Raw genomic sequence first — 25,028 nt, forward strand, 5'->3', positions numbered from 1 at the left:
AAGAAGAAGTTATGTACTCAACATAATGTTCTGTATTGTCAATTTTTCATCTCTCCTCACATATGGAGGGGCGTCCGGATCTGATTCATCGGATCCGACTCCAGAGTTACTTAGCTTGTGGCAACCAAAAAGCTCTTGGATTACTCCCCTTACCCACAATGTATCTCTCCCTGGTACCTCAGATCTTGTTTGCTAGAATTATTACCATAGAAGGAGGAATTAAACTTCAATGTTAAAAGGATTTTTAAGGAGACCACTTCTGGAGTTTAGGAAATAACATAAAATGACCTGAAATTCTCTTCCTGTTCAACCAGAAAACCAAGGGAAGGGGGTTGAGTGTGGGGGTGGGGGGGTTGTGAGGACAGATGGAATGTTATGGTGTGTACATAACTTCTCCCAGCTACTTTTACCTTGGGTGGACTCACCAGAGAACGTTTCTCAGAACCATCGAACCAAAGAAGACCTTTCCCCTGGAGACAAAATCTAACTTGTAATGACTGATAAAGGTATGATGGTTTGCCCATGTGGCTGCTGCACAAATATCATCCATGGAGGCATTTGTCTGGAAGACTGCAGACATGGCCATGACCTTGGTTGAGTGAGCTTGAATAGATTTGCAAGGATTTATGTCTTTTGAGATGTAAATGAAAGAAATGCAATGAGACAGTCATTTCAACAAGGTAACTTTGAAAACCTGGAAGGCTTTTTCTAGGGCCTGCAAAGGCAATAAACAAGTGACTTGCTTTCCGAAACTGTTTAGTCCTGTGCAAACAGAAACCTAACTATCTATAAACATCTAACAAATGTAGAACTTATTCTCCTTTATTGTTGATGTTAGGAAAGAAAGCAGACAGATGTATAGTCTGATTAATATTTGTTTGTGAAACGACTTTGGGCAGAAAGGAGGGGTTGGTACACAAAGGCACTATCCTTATGAAAAGTCAGATATGGAGGCTGGGAAGATAACACCTGAATTTCTGATGTTCTTCTCACAGATATGATAGCTACCAAAAAAAGAAGTCATGTCTTACCATAATGTTCCATCTATGTTGTTGATCTTTGTTCATTCATTACTGATGGGTTATCGGTTCCGTCCTTGGAACCGAGCCGGCCTTATACCAATTTTGCGTCAGCGAAAAACTCTCGAGCCAAGATCCTACTCACAATGCTCTGCTCCCTGTTACCTCAGCTCGAGTTTGCAAGTTGATAGACAAAAATAGGGGCTACCTCTGGTCATAACAGATCTACAAAAATGGAAAAGGAGCATATGAGATCCACCAGGAACCTCCGGAGGGGGATGGAGGGTGGGGAGTAATGAATGAACAACGATCAACAACACAGATGGAATGTTATGGTAAGACATAACTTCTTTATCTGATGTTGTTAATCTTTGTTCATTCCTTACTGATGGGACAGAGTTCCCAGCTACCTGTATCCCTGGGCGGGCCTCATGGAAGGACATTCCTGAGCACCACGGAACCAAAAGAAGCTCTTGTTCTGGAGGCCAAATCCAATTTGTAATGAAGGATAAATGTATCGGGTTTGGCCCAAGCTGCAGCTGAGCAAATGTCATTGAGGGAAGCCCTAGCATGGAAAGCTGCTGAAGTTGCCATAGACCTTGCAAAATGGGCTTTCACTTTGTGAGGCAAGGTGATGTTGTTCTTGTTGTAGATGAAGGTAATGCAATTTATCAACTATGACACCAATGTAACTTTAGAGACAGGACGACCTAGACTTGGTCCAGAAAAGGACAGAAATAGTTGGTCTGATTTACGGGTAGATTTTGTTCTAACCAAATAAAAACGTATTTGCCTGTGAGCATCTAGGGAGTGCAGGCAATAGTCTCCCTTGTTAGAATGATTAGGGAAAAAAATACTGGGAGGTCAATAGACTGGTTGATAGACTGCTCTGACACCACTTTCAGTAAAAAGGAAAAATTAGTTCTCAGTGAGACTCTATCCTTATGGAAAATAAGGTAGGTACATTTGATGCATAAGGCTTGAAGTTCTGACAGACATCTAGCCGATGTGATTGCAACCAGAAACAAAGTTTTCCAAGAGAGGTACTTTAAATCACATGAAGGACACAGGTTCAAAGGGGGGAGCTGTTAGGGCTTGTAGAACCAAGGCCAAATCCCAAGGTTGTACTGGTTCTCTAAAGGGAGGTTTTAGGTGAAAAACGCCCTTCAAGAAAGTCTTACAGAGTTTGTGTGACATGAGTGAAGAGTCCTGGAAGCCAATGTGGAAATTAGACATGGCAGCTAAATGAACACGAATAGTAGAGGCTGATACCCCAGACTGAAATAGATCTGATAAGTAATCTAATACCACCAAAACTGGGTCTGACAAGGGGTCCAATTGTTTGTTCGCTGCCCATAATGCAAACCTTTTCCATTTGCTGAGACAGATTAGCCTGGTTGATGATTTATGAGATGCAATAAGTATGTTGCGCACTGGGGAGGAGAGGTTATCCTGCCTAGCAATCACTGGAAGTGGAGAAACCAAGCTGTTAGCTTTAAGTTTGTTAGACTGGGGTGAGTCAGACCCTGCAGATGGGAGATCAACGTTGGAGTTGGACTGAGAACCCATGGTTGATCTAGCAGGTGAGGCCAGAGGAAGGGGAACCAAACTTGTTGAGGCCAATATGGAGCAATGAGGATCACTTTGCTCTTCAACTGCCGTGCTTTCTTCAGAAATTGGAAGATGAGGGGTAGAGGAGGATAAGCATAAAGCAGACCCAAGGGCCAAGCGTGGACTAGAGCGTCTCTTGATGACTGTCCCTGAGGGGGGATCAGGGCAAAGTAGTTGCTGCACTTGTAGTTGATTGCGGAGATGAATAGATCGCAGCAAGGCTGGCCCCAGCGGTTGAAAATTTTTGCTGCTATCACAGGATTGAGGGACCACTTGTGAGGTTGTAGAATGTACCTGCTCAATTTGTCCGCTATCACGTTGGAGCTCCCAGGAATGTACTTTGCAGTTAGAAAGCGGTTGGCAGTTGTCACCCATTGCCATATTCTCAAGGCCTCTAAGCATAACAGGTAAGATCTGGTGCCCCATTGCTTGCTGATGCACCAAACTACTGACATGTTCTTTGATTGGATTGCAATAGTCCCTGACAGAAGGATCGAGTGGAACGCTTGCAATGCTAATAGCACCGCCCTCAGTTCCAGGACAGTGATATGCAGATTGGCCTCTGTCTCAGACCAGGTGCCTTGGACCAAGTTTCCCTGACACAGCCCCCCCCCCCCCCCCCATCAATGAGGCGTCCGTGGTCACTGTGGCTTTTGGCTGATGGAGGCTGAAGGGGCGAGACCATTTTGTGGGATTTTGAGACGCCCACCAGAGCAAATCTTGCTTGCATCTCTGAGTTACACTTATCTGAAAAGACAAAGGATGTTGTAGAAGGTACCACTGAGTGAAAAGTAGCCACTGAAGAAGTCTTATGTGGAACCTGGCCAGAGGAACAATAGTGATCGAGACTGCCATCGACCCCAAGAGTTGGAGTATGGACCGAGCGGAGGATTTGTGGTGACAGATTAATGGCTGAACCTGTTGTCTTATTCTTTGAAGTCTGTGATCTGGAAGAGATGCTGTGCAATTCCTTGTGTCCAACAGAACTCCGATGAATTCTAAAGATTGTGCCGGGGTCATGTTGGACTTCCCCAGTTTATAGTGATTCCCAGGCACTGAGCTGTGAGAAGAGTGTAATCTAGGGCTTCTTCCAGTAGATGCTTGGTGGAGGCAGTAAGGAGCCAGTCATCTAGGTATGGAAATACCTGGAATACTTGAAGTCGCAGGTGAGCGATAACCACTGCCATGCATTTGGTGAACACTCTGGGGGCTGAAGAGAGACCGAAGGGCAGTACTCGAAATTGGTAGTGACTGGCTCCTATGTAGAAGCGGAGGTATCATCTTGAGTGCTTGTCCACTTTTATATGGTAATATGCATCTTGAAGATCTACAGAGCACATCCAATCATCTTCTTCCAGAAGAGGAAGGATAGACTGAACCGTGACCATATGGAATTTCTCTGTTTTTACAAATTTGTTTAGTGGGCTGAGATCCATAATCAGTCTCCAGTCCCCTGTCGTTTTTGGCACTAAAAAGAACCTTGAGTAAAAAATGTACTCTATCTGCTCTGGGGGGGGGGACCATTTGGATGACTCTTTTTTTGTAGCAGCTTCTGGATTTCATGTGCTGCTGCTTCCCTTTGACTGGGTGGGATGTCAGGTAAGTCTCTGGGTGAAGTGGGACAGAGATGGAAGGGAATGTGGTAGCCTTTGGATATTATTCGTTGTACCCAAGAATCGGTGGTTATGGTTCACCAAGCAGTGGGGTAAAAGGAAAAATGATCCCCAACCGCTTCCAGAGGTGAGCAGTCGGGCAACGCTTCAGGAGCGCTGGTAGGGTTGCCCAGAGAATCTCTGGAACCCTGGTTTTGCAGACCTCTCCTGCCCTGAAAGGAAAGTCTTCCATTAGAGTTTCCCCCTCTACCCCTAGGGGAAAACTCGGCACGTGCATCACGGAAAGAGCCCTGCAATTTTTTGTGCCACATCTTCCTGCTCTTCTGATTTCTGGAGTAGAATCATTGATGGGTGGAGTGTCGGACACCAATGGCAGACAGGGTCTTACCATTTGTTTGTACATTGCCAGAGTATCTTTAACCTTAAGGCCTAACAACGAAGCCACCTCGATAGGGGCATTCATAAAGGAAGCCTTAAAGGAGTCTGCAAAGTCGCAAAGGCACATCCAGGCATGATGTCTCATGACTATGCCTGTGCTTGCTGCTCTAGCCACTCCTTCTGTTGCGTGTGAAATGAGATACATGGAAGAATTGGATATCAATTCCAGGGTCGCTAACTCAGAAGCTACATTGTCGCACACCTCATCAGAAACAGCTCCTGCCAAGGTTTCAGAGAGTTGGTTGATAAGGTCCCTCTGGAGCCTCATAAAGTATGGCAAATAGTTCAAGGACCTTACAGTGAAGGTCGATGAAGCAAACACACGCTTCCCGAGTCTATCACCCGGGACTCCTTGTTGGGCAGATAGACTGTCTGGCTCAAGTCTTTTTAGGTTGCAGCTGCCACCACCATGGCATTTACTGGAAGATCTTTGGACCAATGAGGATGTTCAGCAGGGGGATATAAAATCTTGTCAGGCCTCAGAAACTGAAGCACAAAGGGATAAACTCAGAGCAGGAGTGAGGTGCACTGTAGGCGCCGAGGTGATGGGTTCTGAGAAGGCTGTCGGAGCAGAAGGCTTCAGAACCTAAAAGGTCGAAGGAGGAGTATAAGATGGAGTCCGTGGAGAAACCAACCCAAGTCCTGCAGATGGATGCGTCTTAGAAAGTCTGGGTATCCCTCTGGCTAACAGCAGCTGGTCCACAAGATGCACCACGTCATGTTCCGACAGGCTCCTGGTGGATCTAGTGGATACTCCGGATGGAGAGTCAGGACATTCAATGAATGGGCTATACACATGGCCCAAAAATGGATTTATGGAGGGGGGAGTATCAGGTCCATGGTGCAAGGTCTGCCGGCACCACAATCTCTAGTTTCAAGAGCGGGAGTAAAGGGGTCAAATCCAGTGTAGTCGGTACAACGCTCGGTGCTGAAGTGGCACTCAGAGCCAAAACTGTCGGTTCCAAAATCATAACTGATGAAGGAATCGAAGGTGTGCCCTGAGCCGAAGTGGCCACAGGTGCCAAAGTCGAAACAGGTGTAGTGAGGTCTATAATCAGTGCCAGAGGCAAGACAAGTGCCAAAACTGGCGCCGGTACTGAAGGTTTCTAGATGCTCTGAGCCAAGGAAGATGGAGCCATAGAGGCAGATTTATGCTCCAAAGACAAGTTGGAGACCTTTGATTTCACAGGCTTGCCCTGATCACCCAATGGTAAGGGGGGAACCAAGTGGGACCTCTTTTTGTCTTTAGTAGGAGGGGTTGAGACCTCCACTGCAGAAATGGCCTCTGAAAAAGGAGACTTAAGTAACCCTTTCAGTATCAGTTTATTTTTGCGCTCATTAAGAGTACATCGACTGAAACTCTGACAAATGTCACAAGGAGGCTGCACCGAAAGGTGGAGTACTCCCAAACAGTATACACAATCATCATGAGAATCACTATTAGGTAACTTGCCATTACATGAAGCACAATGCTTAAAACCTGAAGTACCTTTCTTATCTGACATCTTGATAGAGAGACACCCACAGGCCAACAGTATAACCAGTTAGAACAAATAAGTCAACTGCCATTCAAAGAAGTCACAATTGTACCGGTACAGTGATATGTAGGAGAGAACACAGAAACACCTTGCTAAAAAACAATGCTAACAGGCTAGACATGAAAGAAAAATACCAGCTATGGTATTGAAGGAATACTACAAGGGTAAGGAGGAATGGCCGTACCAACAATGGTACTTGAAAGTTTACCAACGGTAACAACGGGTAGAGTAGAGAGGAAAAAAACAAGGTCTGACAGAAGAAAACACACTAGAAATACTATTCGCTCAATAAAAAATGAAGATACCAAAAGTTTTTCACGCAAATATCAAATAAAGTTTCACTTAGCTGAGAGCTCGGCTGAAACGTGGCTTTACAGCTACACAGCAAATGAGATCTGAGGTAACAGGGAGAAGGGCATTCTGGGGAGAAACTTAGCTCAAGAGTTTTTTGGCTGGTGCGAGCTTGGTATAAAGGATGACTAACCCATCAGTGATGAATGGAAAAAAGATTAACATCATCAGATCAAGTCTTGCATGGAAAGACTGAAAGTCCTGTCATTGTATTCTGACTCCTACAGGTTGCTAAGGGGTGCCTGGCTTACAGGGCAGTCTCTGACCTGGCCCTGATGGAAATGTTACACATTCGTAAATCAAACTGCACGGAGGTCACTCACTCCAGGAATATTAACCTAGCCTCTTACGTGAATAGGTCATGCTGGAGGGATGGATAGATCTCCCACAGACTGCCACATCTCTGGAACAAGCTTCCAATTCATGTTAAAGAGAGCCCCTCCCTGACCCTCTTCAAACACAACCTAGATCAATGGATTGGTGACTGCAAATTCACTCCTGGGGTGGTGCCAGTGTCGGTATTACCTGCCATAGACCCTCACATCTGCAAACTTCACTCACCTAACTACCAACAACTGGGACAACTCAGGATAAATATGGCTAGGCTTGTAAGGGCTCTAGGGCCATTAGCCTAGTAACTTAATATGAACCTGGGTAGAGGGGCAGACAACCCTTGACTGCCTCCAGAAGGGTACAGTGAGGCAGACCTTCAGGTATGCTGCAGTCTCCTGTCAGAGAATGGCCAGCGATATCCCTGGTTCTGTGAATCTCCTTTGACTCTATGCTTATGTCCATTATAGGGTCACCTCTGCTGTGGCTGCCACTAATAGAAGATAAGTCGAACTGTTGATGTTTAGATTTTTGTAAATTAGAGAGAACTTGGTCCTTTTGGATCCTGCTATATGATCTCTGCGGGACCTTAAACTTAACACCCATGGCAGAGAGGGTCTTACCATCCTGTTCACACTTCTGCATCCTCTCCTTCACTTACAGGCCAAGCAGACAGGACCCACCAAACAGGGCGGTGGTAAAGGATGCCTTAAAGTGGTCCACAAAAATCACAAAGGTGTAGCCATGTGAAGTACTCATCACTATGCCCTGGGCATAGGCTGCTCTGGCCACTCCATCCATTGCATTATGCATAAAGAGGTTGGTGATATTGGACATTATAGTTAAGGTTGGATCTAGTTATTTTATAAAACTCTGTTATCAGAGGTGCTTTCAGAGTAGATATGGCCTGCTGCTTCAAATCTCTCTGAAATCTCTTTACATGTATGGCATTGTTCAGGGCTCTTAACACAAAACTGCCTGAAGCATTCACCCAGTTCTGAAGTCTGTACCTGTACATTGCCCTGGACTGACTTCTTGTTGGGGAGATGAATAAAGATAGTCTTAAGACAGTTCTCTCTTGGATGGCTGCCACCACAATGCAGTCAAATGAAGAGGATTTAGTCCAATGCTGTTTGTCTTTGGATGGGTGGCAAATTTTATAAGACTAAAAAGAGACTGCTTCGCAGCTGTTGGGTTCCTGCCATGAATGCTTAATGGCCAAGTCAGTCAACTTATCAGCTGAGGGCACCACCCTGGAAGTAGATGATGCCAAACTGCATCTTCAAATAGTACTCTCTCATCCAGAGAGGAAGCATTGATCAATGGGCCAAGAACCATTCTGGTAAATCAACTTCAAAATCTTCCCAAAAGAGGCATCTCAAGAGGGGATTGAGGGAATCCCTCATGATACTCTGAGCTGGCATATGAAGTAGGGGACTCCAACAGGGAGTCTAAGTGCATCCTCTTGCATGCCTTTTTCTTGATTACATCAGTGGAGGTTTTTTTTGCCCGAGTCCTCCAAGGACTTGGCTTACTGCTGGGCAGGAGGTTTGAGGCTTACAAGTTGACTCTGACATGAGGATGCCTGATAAGAAGTCAAGAGAGTGAGAATCATAGGATGGACCTGTATCCACTGGCCCCTGTAGCTCTGCTTTCCTGGGAGAAGTGATTATTTTCCCTAACATCTGGAAGGCTGATCCATCCTCCACTGGATCCAAGGACACTGCCCCAGCTGCTGTATCTATCCTCACATCCTCTACTCTAGAAAGATGACAGGGCTGAAACAGGAACCCCTGACATCAAGAAGGTGGAAGGCCTCAATGAGGGAACTGGAACTGAAGACTCCTTCACCATCAATGGAGCCAAACCTACAGTTCAGAGGATGGAACAAGATCCCCGGGCTCAAGCCTTCTGCTCGAAGAATGCATTGGCTCTGACAATGCTCGAGATGAATTTGTCAGATCCAAAACCCTGGTGTCAATGATAGAGACAAAGTCAATACAGAAGGCACAGGTCCTGGGAAGGTCAGTTTGGAAACTACTTCAGCCAAAAATCGGACAAGGGAAGGAAATAGAATAGGGGTATCTAGGTGAATTTGGCCACCTTCAGAGCCAAAGGGGATAGAATGACTCCCCATCTCAATCTGTGCCCTCAGAGAGTTCTGCATCAGACAGTCCAAGTCTGTAAGACCTGAAGGACTTTATGATTAGCACCAAAGAAGTTTGGACTGGAGGCTCTGATCCATTTTATCTACAGAAATCAGTTTCTTTGGTAGTTGTGAATCAGAAATGATCCAATAGCCCCAGCTCTGGTGGTGGAATGTTGGATGCAGTCAGAGCTATAGGTAATTTGAACCTCCGGACAGAGATGCAGGCTCTGAAGGTTTTTTTCCTTGACTCAGAATCTTTTTTGTTTTGAGCTCTTGTCAGTAATAGTCTGATTTTGCCACCTCTGGATCTGGTGGCAAGAAGACTTTTAATATCATCTTATTTATCCTGTTATTTAGGGCCATAGGTCTGAAACCTGCAAAAAAGAATCAGTCAACACACAGATGAGGAACTCCTAAACAAACTATACACGTCGTGCATTCCCTGTGGTGATATCTTATGCCCACAAACAGAACACTTTTTAAAACTTGTTTCTTCATGTTTGAAATACATTTATCTGTAGGAACATACTAAAGAAGAACTAAATATCTACAAGTGTTTCTGACAAATCCTAACACTATTCACACACACAGTAATTAGCATAACTGTATTTGAAAATTCCTAAACACTATTTGCACACAGGATAAAACTTATAAATAGGAAAATCCTAAAATGAAGTGACTACAGTTTTGCTAACCTATCACTACTGAAAGAAAAAAAACAAAAGATGAAAACCAGATGTGAGGAAAGAGCTGACCAAAACTAAATTTAACTGAAAGGCTTTAAATTTCTATCCTAAACACAATCATCATCAGAATTACAAAAAATTATAAAACTACATATACAAAAGTAAGAAGGCTAGCTAATAAATTGTCAGAGGAGGAGCACTTAACTGTGAGTGGAGACAGTGTCCATTCACTATGGTGGCAAATGAGAATGGAGGTAATTAGGGGAAGTGGTGCATTATGAAAGGGGAAATGCTTAAAAAGACTCAAGGCTGGAGCACTAATGCTGCAGAGTCAAATCCGAGAGATGAATTAACAGGATCTTGTATTAACTACCATATTAAACATAACTGTATATCACATATATTTCTACCATGCTCATTAACTTTATTATATATTCACAGCTCATTATTTCTGTTAGACCACTGAGAATGTACTCTAATTTTATATGAAATACAACAGCATAAGATGCAATACTCATTTCAATAAAAAGAGCCATTCACTGAAAAATACAATTACAAGAAATGGTGGTGTACACATTTTTCAGTAGGTTTCAAGTTGCCTGTTGTAAAGATCCAGTTTCTTCTAAGCCCCAAAGCTCCAACTCAACTCAACATTAGTGTACTTTCAAACAAGTTTGACCAATATATGTATACCCCATTGGTCAGTGGGCTGCCAGTCCTACCATTGACACCCACAAGCTGCCACTGCTGTTCAAAGTCATATTCCTTCTGCATGTTGGCATCTTTCTTGAAGTTGAGCGCCAATGGTTACTGGGAGAGAGATCCCTGGGCCCAAAATGTTGGAAACTTCCCTGACCCAAAGGTCACTACCTGTTCCACTCTTCACCAGTGTTAGCACAAGCAGTTTTGCTTTGCCTTCACACCAACTCAAACTCTGAGGAATGGCAAACAGGCATACTCCTTTGTCTTTACTTTTCCCACCCCCATCCCCACTTCCACTACATAAAGTAAATACCTGAACCTCTAAGTGTGATCTTAGGTTATCTGGACCACAGAACTACATTTAGACATTTCCTGCTGTATGCACTAAAGTAACTTTGTCCATAATGAGTGCATTTTTGCTTTTGGTTACACAAGTCTTGGTCAGTGTCTGAAATGGGTCCCCACGTATCAATCCACTATCCTGAACAACAAACAAACAAGCAAGCAAGCACACATATTTACTTAAGGCTAGAAGTTCTGAAGAAACAGAGTCATGTAGCAGCATACAGTAGAAGTTTAAGGCTGTGAGCTGCTAATGAGCTTCACCTTGTTGTCTAGGACTTGGTTCCATCAACCTCCATTTGTCTGCTGTGTGACTGAAGAAATCAGTTCAACACTGCTCCCAGTTTGCCTCTCCAAACAGACTTGTGCCTAGTGGGTTTACTCAGTTAACAAATTAATTAAAAAATACACTGCAGAGTGCACTTGCAGAATTGCACTGGTTTAGATCTGATTTGGGAGTTATGAACATATGCATTCAGACCTCATTGTTGAGCCAATAAGTTTATCTGATATACATCTGCAATACTAGAATTTGTTCATTTGGGTATAAGACTGCTAACACCAGCAGGTTGTTTCGAACTGAAACTACTGTGACTTCCTTGGACTTAGATGCCACACCTTTGTTTATAAGTTGCACAGCACAGAATGATTTCCTCACCACTGCAGACACGTGATAGTCAAAAGCTAAATTACTGTCTATGTGTTTCCCTAAGTCTCTGACTACTGGGTCAACTCTAACAGGTGTGTTGTCGATACGATAGTTACCAGGGGTGGATGACTTCCTGAAGGATCCTATTATGCATTTCTTGGCATTTAGTTTTAGTCGTGGCTCTGATACCAGTTATTTGTCTGTGTCAGTGTGGGATTCAATGACAGCTCCTAATTTACAATCATCTGCAAATTTAGTCAGCCAGAGACTACTGGCATTGGCCTTGACTTCAAAGGAGTAAATGCCAAAAAGGAGTGGGGAGCGATTCCCGAGGGACTCTATTTGTGACTGGCCACTTTGTACAGGTGGAATCCCCAATTCTAACTTCCTGGGTCCTGTCTGTGAGCTAGCTGGTTTTCCACTGGGTGAAATATGGGTTTGTACCTACCCTCTTAAGTTTGTCATTAATGCCCGAGTGGGGTATTGTGCCAAATGCCTTGGCCAAGTCAAGGTAAGCAGTGTGAACCATTTTGCCCTCATCTACTGCTTTGGTGATCTTCTCAAAGAAGTCCACCAGGTTGAATAGGCATGACCTGAACTTGATGAAACCAAACTGGGTTGGGTCCAGTGTCTGGAGGTTTACTATATAATTATTTATCATTTCCATGAAAATTCTTTCCATGTCTTTGCATACAAGACCAGTGAGACTTATAGGTTTGTAGTTTCCAGGGTCTGTAGATGGCCCACCTTCATTCAGAGGGACGACTACTGCTGTTATCCATTCATGAGGTACGAAGTCTGTTTGGAGGCAACAGATGAATAGCAATTCCAAGGGGCCTGATAAGTCATGTTTCATGCTATTTATTATGTACGGGGGCAGAATTATCTGATTCTTGTTTGGATGACACAGCTGCCTCATAGGTTGAGAAAAGTCTTTCCCAAAAAGGGGTTCTCTCCCACTATACACTACTTGCATGCTAACAGGCAGGACATGCTACTCACTGATCACCAATAAGGTCACTGTACATAAATGCACATTTATTTTTTAACAAGCCAGGCATTACATCTGAGTGATTGCAAATGCCTTCCATAGCTTTTCTTGTTAAACCTTAATGGATGGAAATTTTAGTCTGTACTTGGATACTGCCACCCCTCCCAAAATCTCTATAAAGTAGTGTCTTAGGCAAGGTATGATCACTGAGGGATAGCTATTTGGTCTTGATCTTTCCAACTGAGATTGCTGAGATTCCTCTTGGGCTGATAAAAAAATTTTGAATAGGAGAAAACTGCAGGCACCTGCTAATTTAAAGTCCAGGCAGTAACAACGAAGCAGCTTCTTAATGTTAGGAGAAAGCCTTAGGTCTGTAACAGTTATTATCTAAGCAGCCACCAAAAAAAAGGTCAAACACACACAAGAAGTAATCTTCCAGATCAGTGTGTTTACCTCTGAAATGGTGAGAGAGCTGGTCTAATGGCGTGAACCTCAACTGGTTTATTTCAGGTTAAAGATTCACCAGGTGTGTCACCTAATCATGAGCTGTACATTCTTAACCAACCTACTGGTTCTAGGAAACACAAACAACTAAGCCTCACATTTCTTCTGTTTAATGCATGTTACTGCTTGTATACTGGCTCTACATAATTCATCTTCAAAGGGCTGTGAGGTAATGAACAGCTCAGGTAATGTACTAATTGCCATATGTTTGTTCTTCTTCTTTCGGATTTTCCCGGTTAAGGGTCGCCACAGTGGAACTCCGGTCTGCTAATGATCGGCAGTAGATTTGTACTGTGCCGAGGTGTCAGCCCGACGGTCAACCTTCAATGAAGGCACGCCCATTCACGGATGTCATTCGAACACCACTCGACCGCGGGGAGGACATGCAGACACCACACAGAAGGCTCTCCAGCCAAGAATCGAACGAGAGAACCTCTTGCTGTGAGGTGACAACACTACCGCTGCACCACCGTGGCTTATAATGTACTAATTGCCATATGCTTACTTAAATTAATTGTATACGTAAGATCTGCACACTATATAAATATGCCAAAATTGAAGCAAGTACTTCCAAGTGCTGAGAAACTAGGCTCCGAAAAAAGGAAAGCCAGCAAAAGTTTTAAGAAAAACACTACTCCAGGGCCTCCAAGATGCACAGCACAACTTAGCTATTTTCTGAAAATAATAAGCAAGACAAACATACTGATCGTAAGAAGACAAAAGAATGCATACCGCACAAAATCTTGGGTTTATGACAAAGAGGCCACTCATGCACACCCATAGGGCAGACAGTGTTCCAGTTACTGGTGATTCAACAATAAGACAGACTATTCTCTCAATGTATTTTCTAAGTAACTTATCAACAAGGGGCTAAAATAGGACATATGACAACTAGGCTAAAAAAGGATACAGGGCAAACAGACATTGTAATTTTTCATGAGGGGTGAACAATATAAGGTTTTCCATCCTTTCAGATATATAGGAGGAAATGCTGAGGCTTTGCTTACTCAGTGAACCTGTAACCTCACCTCAAATGGCAGTACAGCACTGAAATAAAACCTGGGGCTATAACTGTGGTTAAGAACATGGTTCAACAGATATGCGAATCAGTCCTTGGCAGTTTGAAAGGAGATGTTCAACATGTTTAAACTGCTGTTCATGTAACGGGCTACATTTACCTCTACAAGAAATACATGTACTGAATACAAAAATGTCATCATTTCCCAATTACCTTTTTTAGACTTCCAATGAAATTTCTGCTATCACTAAACTTCAGTTTAAAGGTGAGAAATGCATACCACATGTTTTACCAATTTCCACTGTTCTTATCTCAAAGGATATGGTAGTGGTGTCTTGGCATTTGCCAATGACCACATAAATGCTAGAATGCAAGGGACCAAAGCAGAACTAGAACTTTATACACACCACATCAGTTAATGCTAGACTGTAAAAATCATAGGTTCCTAATGCATCCCCAAACTTATTAAGCAAGTAACAAACTTTCTAAATAGATGCCAGGATATAAATATTAAGGATAACATAATAGGTTTGGAAATATTAATTACTCAAATACTAACTTTTACAAGAGCTCTCAATTACTCAAAACGCTGACTGGTTAAATTACTGTATGCCTAAATACTGAGTTTGTTAACCAGAAAAATCTTCAGCAAATAGTCAAACCCCTAAAAGGGGTAGCAATATTATAACAAATATGGGATCTTCATTTTTCTGACACAGTCATTCCTTTCCTAAGCAACACAGATCATGATACTATTTTCAAACTAAGAACCTGGACCATTTCAAATCAAATGCAAGTTAATATTCCTAGAGGTTTCAAGAGGGGATTAAAATCTTATAAATGGGATCCTTGCAGTACACTGGAATATTCTTAAATTGTACAGAATACAGTAAGTAATTTCTATAATATTAACTATTTAATTCAAAATTACATGCCCCACTCAGGCATTGTTGACAGACTCAAGAGGTTATGTAGAAATCCATATCTCACCCAGTGGATAGCCAACTGGCTCACAGACAGGACCCAGGAAGTTAGAATTGGGGAGTCCACATCTACAGAGGCCAGTCAAAAGTAGAGTTCCTCAGGGATCAGTCCTTGGACCGCTGTTTTTTGGCATTTACTTCTCCAAAGTCAAGGCCAATGTCAGTCGTCTCTGGCTGACTAAATTTGCAGATGATTGCAAATTAGGAATTGTCATTGAATCTCACAGTGACACAAATGTTCGACAGGAGAGGCTGACACAGACAAACAACTGGTGTCAGAGCCATGGACTAAAACTAAATTCCAAAAAAATGCATAATAGTATCCTTTGGAGTCATCCATCCCCGGTAACTATCATATTGACAACACACCTCTTAGAGTTGACCCAGTAGTCAGGGACTTAGGGATACACATAGATAGCAATCTAGCCTTTGATCATCATGTGTCTACAGTGGTGAAGAAATCATTCTATGTTGCACACCTTATAAAAAAGGTAAGGCATCTAAGTCCAAGGAAGTCATTGCTCCACTGCATTCGGCATCCATCAAATCTATCACTGAGATCAATGCCCCATTTGGTATGTACCTAACCAGGCATATCCATCAACTGGAATGTCCACAGACGTTCCTCACTAAAAGAATACAGGGCATAAGTAATATGTCCTCTGCAGACTGCCTGAAGGCCCTATCCCTGTATTCTGTTTCCTAAAGGCTTTTGAGAGGAGATCTATGCATGTCATACAGGGCATTGTCAGATCCCACTCTGATGGACCTCCTGTATACCCACAAAACAAACAACACCAGAATCACAAGTTCTAAAGACTTAAACCTTGTCTGTGGTATAAATAGGACCTGCTGGAGAGATAGGTATATATCCCAGAGACTACCCTGTCTATGGAACAGGCTCCCCATCCATGTGAAGCAGAGTTCCTCCCTAACCCAGTTCAAGTGAAACTTGAACTATTGGATGGGAAACCGGAAATTCATTCCTGGTTTGGCACCTATGTCTCTAATTGACACAAGTGACCTGTAAATGGTTCATTTTCCAAGCCCGTGCTTACACTTATCATGGGTAGCAGAACTTGTCACAGATTTGGGTTGCATGGTTAGGCTTAAAAAGGCCCTTGTGATTGTTAGCCTAGTAAACACCTGTGAATGTATACCAAAACATCACAAACGTGGAAAAATGTGTACAATCATAAAATCAACAAATAAAAAGTCAAAAGATGCCTAAAGCATTTACACATTCTCCAGGTTAGACTACAAAATTAGTCTAGTATCAAAAGGTTGATGGTAATAAGTATTGCTTTAAATATATTTGAAAACCAAAGTAAGTGTGTGTGTGTGTGTGTGTATGTATCTGTAGTAATACAATAAGCTCTAAGCCTTCGGATAGATCTAGTAGATCGGATGATAAATTTTGTTTATACTTGAGTACTAGAAAACTGGCACAAGAGGCAGTTATCCATGGAGGAGATATCATACCACACACTACAATGGGATTGCCTTCACAATCTCAAAGTTTCAAAACTTTGAACTGCAAATGGTCGAAATCATAAGACTGAAGTTTTGAAACTTTGAACATTTTAATTGGAGATTGCCATACAGCTCAGAACGGGAAATTTACACTTTTTCTCACTGTAGTGCAATCTTGGAGTTGGCACATTTATTTAGCAGGAGATGTGGGGGAAAAATGTAAAAAAAAAGTTTTATTATAATTTCAAAGTTTCAATACTTTGATCTTATGGTCTCAACTATTTACAGTTTGAAAATTTGAAACTTCGAGCTTGTGAAGTAGATCCTTACAGTGGATAAGATCACAGCAGCAATGAACACAATTAAGAAAGCTCTCTTAGCCTTGGTAATATTCTGAGCAACTTCTTACAAGTGCTCAAGAATAACCTCACCATGCCACTATCAGTAACACAAACTCTTTGTTAACTGTGCAAGTAACAGAACTATGCTGCCATGCAATGCTGACCATGATACATGGCTTGGGGGTGGATAATGCAATGTTTATATATCTATTAGCCTGGTATGCATTCTTTGTAAGTTCATGCAGTGTGTGACTATTGAGCACATTCCAAAAGATTAAGGTGATATACTACTTAACAAGGAAAAGAATAAACATGTTAACAGAATATCTCGCCTGATGACCTTCATAATATACTTTTAAGAAGTAACAGCAGCACTTAATGAAGGAATATTTGTGCATGGATCTTTCAAAAGCATTCAGCAATATTCCACATAAGGAGGGGGGACCAATAAACTGCTTCACAGTGCTTTGTTCTCTTGTTCAGTTCCCAGCTAAAGTGAAATAAAAGCATACTGAAAGACCAACTAGACTTCAAGCAATGTGTTATCACTACATGAAAATACAAAAATTCATAAGCACTGCAATGGCAATCAAGCTCTTGAAGGCTAGCAGCAGGTCACAAGCTTGACATCCAGACTGAATCTTTGATAAAACATGACTACTAACCTTACCTTTCATACTTGCTCTGAATCAGCTTTTCAACTTGGGGAAGAACTGTAGTACAAAGATCCAACTTCAACAGGGACCTAAAGATTTTGAAGAACAAGTTCAGCATCGGAACTGAAGTTTAGGAGTCTATAACATTTAACACTCAAAGTGTATACATCTTGCTATTTCTGCTAACAAGCCTTCTTCCAACTGCTTTACTTCCTTTATAATACCTACCAAATCTTTCAAGATTGCTCTACCCTTGGATTTCCACTTTTTGGTCATCACTTTTTTGCTGCTAGCATAATTAAATGAATAAGGTATTCTTACATCCTTACATTTTACTTCCCATACTCCAATTCAGCAGCAGTGTCATCTCTTACTTACTTTCACTTGTCACTTAGCATCTGCCCTAGAGTACTTTGCAATGCATCTTTGAACTCAGGTCACCTCTACACATCTTATTCCCAGTTTACTCCTCACAGTCCCCATACATCTCCAACAGTCACTCAGAACCTGATGGAAGATCCTCTGCAATTTATTTGGGATATAAAATATCCATGCAAACATTTTCATGCAAACACCCTCAACCTTCTTGATTTAGCCGTGTATTTTGAAGCCCTGCACACTTTTCTCTAATGGTTCTTTGTAATGTGTTCACCCACCTTTTTCTTCCAATACTGCCAGAGTCCCTCTGATTGATTTTTATAATTAATGTGTTTCATTCTGTATACCCTAATAATCCCCTTTTTTATAGTCCTGCTTTCAGTACCAGCAGATATTCCATTTGGGCAGATACTCGCCTCTCAGCTCTCTCTCTCTGTTTGTTTTATGAAATTTGTCCATAATACAGAAGCCTATCCTATCATGTAATCTAAACAATCATTTTGCATCATCCCATTCTCTTAGCTTTTCCCCTCATGAGTAATGTGTTCCCAACACCTTGGTTACATGGTTAACATCCTCCAGTCACTTCCCATTGTTTCTTGCTTACTTTCTCTCCCCTTTACTTGGGGTCCCCCCATAAGCAAAATCTTCCTATTCCACACCCTCACTAGCTTATTTTTCAGTACACTATCTACCACATCACATGCATAATGTTCTACCTGGTTGTTTTTATTCTCTCCCAACACATGTATACAATAAAACAATATTGCTATCTCTGGTAGTCCCTCCTTGCCATGTCATCACATCTTTCTACTTTTATTTAGATCCCTCTACTTGCAATATATTAAACAGCCTTAATTACACAGTCGAAAAGTATACCTTTAAATCAGACAACCCTCATATCCCCTTGTTCTATCACTAGGATCACCTTATCCCTCTTAACCTTAGAACTCTTTCCTTCATAGGTAAAGTTCTTCAGTTCCTTTTTTATTTTGTACCATAGTTTATCATCTGATTGATAGAAATACATCTGGCCAAAAATATTTTCATTACATATGCTTATCAGCCAGATGTAGTGAAAATATTTTTGGCCAGATGTATTTCTATCAATCAGATACATATATTTATCAGCCAGATAATCCGCGGTGGTACAGCGGTAGCGTTGTTACCTCACAGCAAGAGGTTCTCCTGTTCTATTCTCGGCTGGAGTGCCTTCTGTGTGGAGTCTGCATGTCCTCCCCGCGGTAGAGTGGCCTCCGAAAGACATGCGTGAATGGGCGTGCCTTCGCTGAAGGTTGGGCATCAGGCTGGCAACTCAGCACCATAAAAATCGACTGCCAATCATTAGCGGACCGGAGTTCCGCTGTGGCGACCCCCTAACCGGGAAAAGCCGAAAAGACAAACAACAACATGCTTATCAGCCAGATCCATAATCATGAGTTTCCCCTCATTTACCTTTTAGATTATCTTCTGTTTAGTTCCCTCCCACATCTCCTTTACCACTAGTGCTGAGTCTTTCTTACAACATAAAGCTAGGTACATAGCTTTTTTCATGACTCCAAAGGTACAGGAATTGCTTCAATGATTCACACTACAGCACACAGTTTACAGCTGTTTTTAACTACATGTATTCCACAACACAGGAACATCTTGTTCTGGATTGGTTAGGTATTTTATGTTATCTGCAAACAATATTATATTCTTTCCCATCCCCCTTCTACTCTTACACCTGGATGTCTACATCTCTTACTGTCATTATTAATAGCTTCATGTAGACTGCAAAAAAAAAAAAAACACTGGGGAACAAGGTCATTCCTGCCTAGTTTTTCTAAACAATCTTGATTTATCAGACCCCCCCCCCCCCCACAGACACACACACACATACTAACCCCCATCTGGACCCAGTATATATCTTCCTTATTAATTTAATTATTTCAATAGCAAATGCAAATTTAGCCATAATTCTACTTATAAATTCATAACCTACCCTGTCAAATTCTTTCTGTATGTCCAGGCTTACCACTACAAATGGTGTATGTGTGTTTGTGTATATATATATATATATATATATATATATATATATATATATATATAAATATATATATATGTATGTGTGTGTGTGTGTGTGTATATATATATATATATATATATATATATTGTCCTCTGCATCTTTTTGATTCATCAGAGTTCTACAAATGCTGTCAAATGTCTGTCTCACCTTAACAAATCCTCTGATCAAGGAGCATCAGTTCTAAAAACACTCTTGTTAACCTTTTTGCTAAATGAAATGAAGTCAGTCATGATTTAATAATGAAATTGACCTATACAGGGCGAGATCTTTCTTCTTTTAGATAAAAACAGTACATTTTCTCCCAAGATGAAAGCATTCCTTCCACATACAACTATTCAAATATTTTCTTCCATATCCTCATTACTGTCCCCCCCACAACTTCTAGATATCTTTGGGTATACCATCCAATCCTGGTGGCTTACCTGTAGGGTGACTGCCCCATCATTTTTCTTTTTATCTCTTCTATATTTGCAATTAACTGTTGGGCCTTCAACACTGCTTTAAAAGCTTTTGTACTCTTGAGTTATTACTGTATAATAACCAAGTGCCACTTTTCAATGTTCAGGCATAATGTTCAAATGCTCAGATACTCTCATAGCCACCTCTCAATTACTCCTCTTCCTCATCAGTGACATTCTCTGAATTAACATGCAGCACTTCAACCCTTAACAACCCTTCACAACCATTTTTGTTAAAGTTTTCCCAAATTTCTCTTTCATTTATTTCAGCTACAGCTCTAAAATTTCCTTTCACTGCTTCCAAGCATCAGCTAGCTCATGTGACGCATTCCTGACCTCTCCTAATATTCCTGGATATTACCTGCTACCCACTCCTTAAAGATCAAGTGCAAAGGGTTTTTTTTGTTAAAACCACCTTTTTGAATTATCACGTGTGACATAGGCAAATTTAGAGTTATACAAAAGTAATCAAACCATATTAACAAGTTAACATTTACAAACATTTTATAGCAGATATACTGTTCTGTACAATATAATCAATCCATTACATAAATTCAGTTCCTGCCTTCTCTTAAACCAGATTTCCTCCTCCAAAACATTTTTTCTGCATGTATTGTTCCCACAATTTCAATTTTTATGTAATTTACTCCTACCCTTTTCTAAAGATCCACTTCCTGTTCATTTCTCTCAGTTACAATATTCACAACTTGAAGTATGGTTAGTTTAGACTTTTATTTCCACTTTGTATTAACTGCTTTTTTAGGCAGCCACCAGAATTAAACTTAACAAGACCTTACAACGTGTAGACAATTCAGATCCCATATCCCAGCTCAAAAAAAATATTTTCTGTAGTTATGCTCATTTGCTCACTCAATGTTCCTAGATAAGTACTCTGTAAGGAATTTTTAAAGTTTGCCAAGTCATTACAATATGAAAACATATGCTCCCAGGTACCTCTTTCTTTACAACTACACCTCCAACATTTGCCATCTACCTGAGAAAAAAATATTTGTAGTCTGCTTGGGGTAAGAAAAAGTACCTTTGCAAACACTTCCAGGCAAAAACCCTAAAGCTTCTAGACTTTTTTTTGCATATTTGTGAGCCATACATAATGTTCTCCCATTGTTTCTCTGTAAATGGCTTATTTAATTTCTTTCTCATCCCAATCACTTTTGACCTCCTCTGATTGCTTCTTATAGATATGCAATATTTCATATGTCCTACTAACTATACTTTTTTTTAACAGTACCTTCTGTTCTACATTCAACTAAAAACTCAAGCAGCGTAAGTCTTTCACTTAGGATTCCCCTAGCCCATTCTCTTTGCCTACACTCTGATATCAGTCCACGATAGGAAGGGCAAATGCTACCTGCAGTCCAAACGTCTTCTCGGCTTCTTGCCTTTCTATTACAATTCCCTCTCTAATTATTTTTTCCCAATACTTGAGTTCCTTTGCCAACTTCCTGCACTAAATTCCAGCTCCCTCTTGCTTAGCAGTCCTCATCACCGGAATATCATTCCTCCGTTCCTGTGTTGGCTTAGTTCTTAGCATACTTTCTGCTACTTTATGAAAATAATATTCTGTACAACTGCTATTTTCCTTAAGGATTTGCATCCAACTTTTCAAGATGGTCGCACACTGATGAACAGCTTAACCTCAACCTTCCAGTGTGAAAAAAGAAACTGAAACAAGTGCCAGGAACTCTGTCACTTTCAGTAAATTCAGTTACTGACTAGTAAGTTCACTGCCTGGATGCCAGCAAATAAGAAGCTGAGAGAGTGAAAGAAAATCAACTAGAAAAGATGAAGAGAAAATAGTGACTGGGAAGAATTCTGCATGTGTTCAGCAAAAAGCAGTTCAAGATCTAGCTTCGGTGCAATACATTTTTTCCCTCTAGATTACTACAAGCCATAAGTCAAATGTATCCAGACATGATTAAAATAAATGAAACACTGAAGGAGTATAAAAACTCAAACTACAAAAGGCAGTAAAAAATGAAAGAAGCTTTAAAAAGATGCTCAGATGAGCTGATAAAATTGCAAAAATCATTGGTCAAAATGAAGAAAAGGCTGGCTGACTGAGACCGCTCAAGAAGAGATGCTTCAAAAAAAAAAAAAAAAAAAAGGAAGAATTACAGGACAGACCACATAGGGAAAATGTGACATTTTTGCTGTACCAAAGAAACTAAAATAAACAATGTACTAATTTCTTTGAAGGTACAAATAAGCAATTGGACTGGTATTCCACAGCAAGAAATGTTAATTGAAATGGCACACCGTGAGTATGTGCCAAATCTTGCCATGAGAAAACAGCCAAGACCTGTCTTAGTAAAGATGCAAACCTATCAGCAGAATGCGTTAATGACAAAAATGTGGCAATCTGGCAAAATTATGAAAAGCCTGAAAAATATGCAAGAGTTTAGAAAGATTGCCATTAAGCAACTGAATTTTTGAGAACAAGTCCAGAACACAAAAACTTCTAGCACAACGACTTAAGTAAAAAGTAGAAAGTTTGTTGCCAAACTTAGGGAGCCTATAACAAGAAAAATAACCAGAGATCCTGTGGAAATTAGACATTTTTAAAAAAGTACGAAAATATATATATAAAATATATATAAAAATAATACGAAAATTTATATAAAGTAGAAGTGGGGAAATCAAGATAAAGTACAAATGGAAATAATTATGGAAGAAGACTTAAATATGTCAAGGTAAGAGGTAGATGAGGCTCAATGATTAGCAGTTAAGATAGGTGGAGATGAGCTACAAATGGTGATGCATAAACAATTTCCAGGAAAGTCTGGAAGCTAGGAGGGAAAAAAGTGATGATAAAGATAAGGAAAAATTATTTAACAGTATTTTCAAATGGGGGGGGGGGGGCACCAATATCCTGGAAAAAAGTTGTGGTGCCTGTAATACCGAACAACATTAAAGACCCATCACATCCAGCTTCATATACGTCCATTTCAATTTTAAACCAGGATTATAAAGTGCTTATGTGTACAATGGTTAAAAGAATGGCAAAAGTGTTGCTAAAACTGATAGATATGGACCAGTGTGGTTTTGTGGAGGAGACGTAAACATTTGACAACATTAATAGAACAATGATGATCAAGAGGGAAGTAGAATGGTAAGACAATATCACTGTTATTGGTGGATCTTGATGCAGAGAAACCATTCAACAGAGTAAACTGGGATTTTATGAGTACTGCAATAGTAGAATTTGCATTTCCTGATACAATAATAATGTTAATTAGAAGGATATATGGGGGAATTGCAGGTAAAAATTCAAAATGGGAGGGTTCTTCTCTGAGAAGTTGTGTCTGAACAGAGGAACCAGGCCCTTCCCCCTTGTTATTTGCGGTATATTTAGAATCATTAGCAAAGAATTTTATTTTATTTATTTATTTTACATTTTGTTGACCAGGATAGTCCAACTGGATACACGCCCATTTTCAGCAGAGGCGCGGGGAGAAAAGCCCCAAACTTACAAACAGATAAAGACAAGCAAGTTACAGTATATGCACAAACATACTGTATTAACATACAAGTTACAGTCTCACATTTCAAGCCTATGAAGAATACAGTTTATATTCAGAAATACATAAAAATATGTTACAGTTTGTCTTATCAAACCTATAGGTGCAGCTATATATAGAGTATCTGCAAAGATATTACAGTTTCTCTTTTCAAACCTTTTAGTGAAAGAGGTAAGTCACTGTGAATAAAAAAATTGCAGTGATATGGAAGTAGATTAGGTTTTAGTCAGGGTTAGAGCAAGGACATAACCAGTGAGTTTTAAAACACTGGGTTAATTTTATTTTTTGAACTGATTAAGGGAGGGGTTCAGATTAAGGTCAGATGGGAGCAAATTCCAGGTTTTGCCTACTGAATTTGCAAACAAAGATTCTCCAGATAGGTTGTTAGCTTTGACAGATTGAACCAAAAGTTTTGTAGTGGAATGAAGTGGCCTAGTGTTTTTGTAGGGATGGATAATGTTTTTAAGGGAGGGCGTTTTTCTGGATGATTAATAACCTTGAATGCTACAGTAAGTTGATTATATTGAATTAGCCTGGGGAGTTCTAACCATCCTAAGAGGTTTAGGTTTTGACAATGGTGTGTCCTGTATGGAGTTCCTTTGGCAAACCTGACAATTTGATTGTAGCAGCTAAAGAGTTTGCTGAGATCAGTTTTGTTCAAGTTAGTGTGTATTGGTGAGGCATAGAGAAGAGTTGAAAGCAGATGGGTATGGGCAATGGCAGTCCTAGCTAGAGGGGTGAGAAAAGGTTTGTTTTTGTATAGGGAGCCAAGTTTTTTATTAACGGTTTTAATAGTTTGGTTTATGTGTATATCATATTTGAAGTTGTCATCTATTATAACACCCAGGAGTTTGGTATACATATCTGGTGAGATTATGCTCCCATTGTTAGATGTTATAGTAAATGAAGATTGAGAGAATCTGTGAGTAGGGGAGAAGAGCAATAGCTTTGTTTTATTGGGGTTTAATATCAGCTGTTGATTAGAGATCCATTTTTCCACTGTATTAAAGGTTTTCTGAGTTAAACTAAGGAGATCTGTAGGGGTAGAGGCTGAGCAAATCAGGGTGGAGTCATTGGCATATTGTATACAGGTTGCATCTGGGATTACAGTGTGGAGGTCATTGATAAAAAGGGAGAAAAGAAGGGGACCTCATATGGAGCCTTGAGGGACACCAAGGGTAAAGGGGA

The 25,028-nt window shown here is 40.8% G+C and overlaps 1 protein-coding gene across 2 annotated transcripts in view; it reads right to left on the reverse strand.

The window, feature by feature from the left end:
* KATNB1 (katanin regulatory subunit B1) overlaps positions 1 to 25,028 on the reverse strand; it is a 1,167,103-nt gene that overhangs the window by 72,111 nt on the left and 1,069,964 nt on the right. For both annotated transcript variants that reach the window (XM_044081511.1, XM_044081512.1), the window contains one exon: positions 17,409 to 17,483. In XM_044081511.1, coding sequence (XP_043937446.1) covers positions 17,409 to 17,483 — 75 coding nt within the window. The remainder of the gene's footprint in view (positions 1 to 17,408; positions 17,484 to 25,028) is intronic.

This window comes from Protopterus annectens, chromosome 8.part0 (genome assembly GCF_019279795.1).
Source record: "Protopterus annectens isolate FY-2018-M chromosome 8.part0, PAN1.0, whole genome shotgun sequence".
Taxonomy (NCBI): domain Eukaryota; kingdom Metazoa; phylum Chordata; order Ceratodontiformes; family Protopteridae; genus Protopterus; species Protopterus annectens.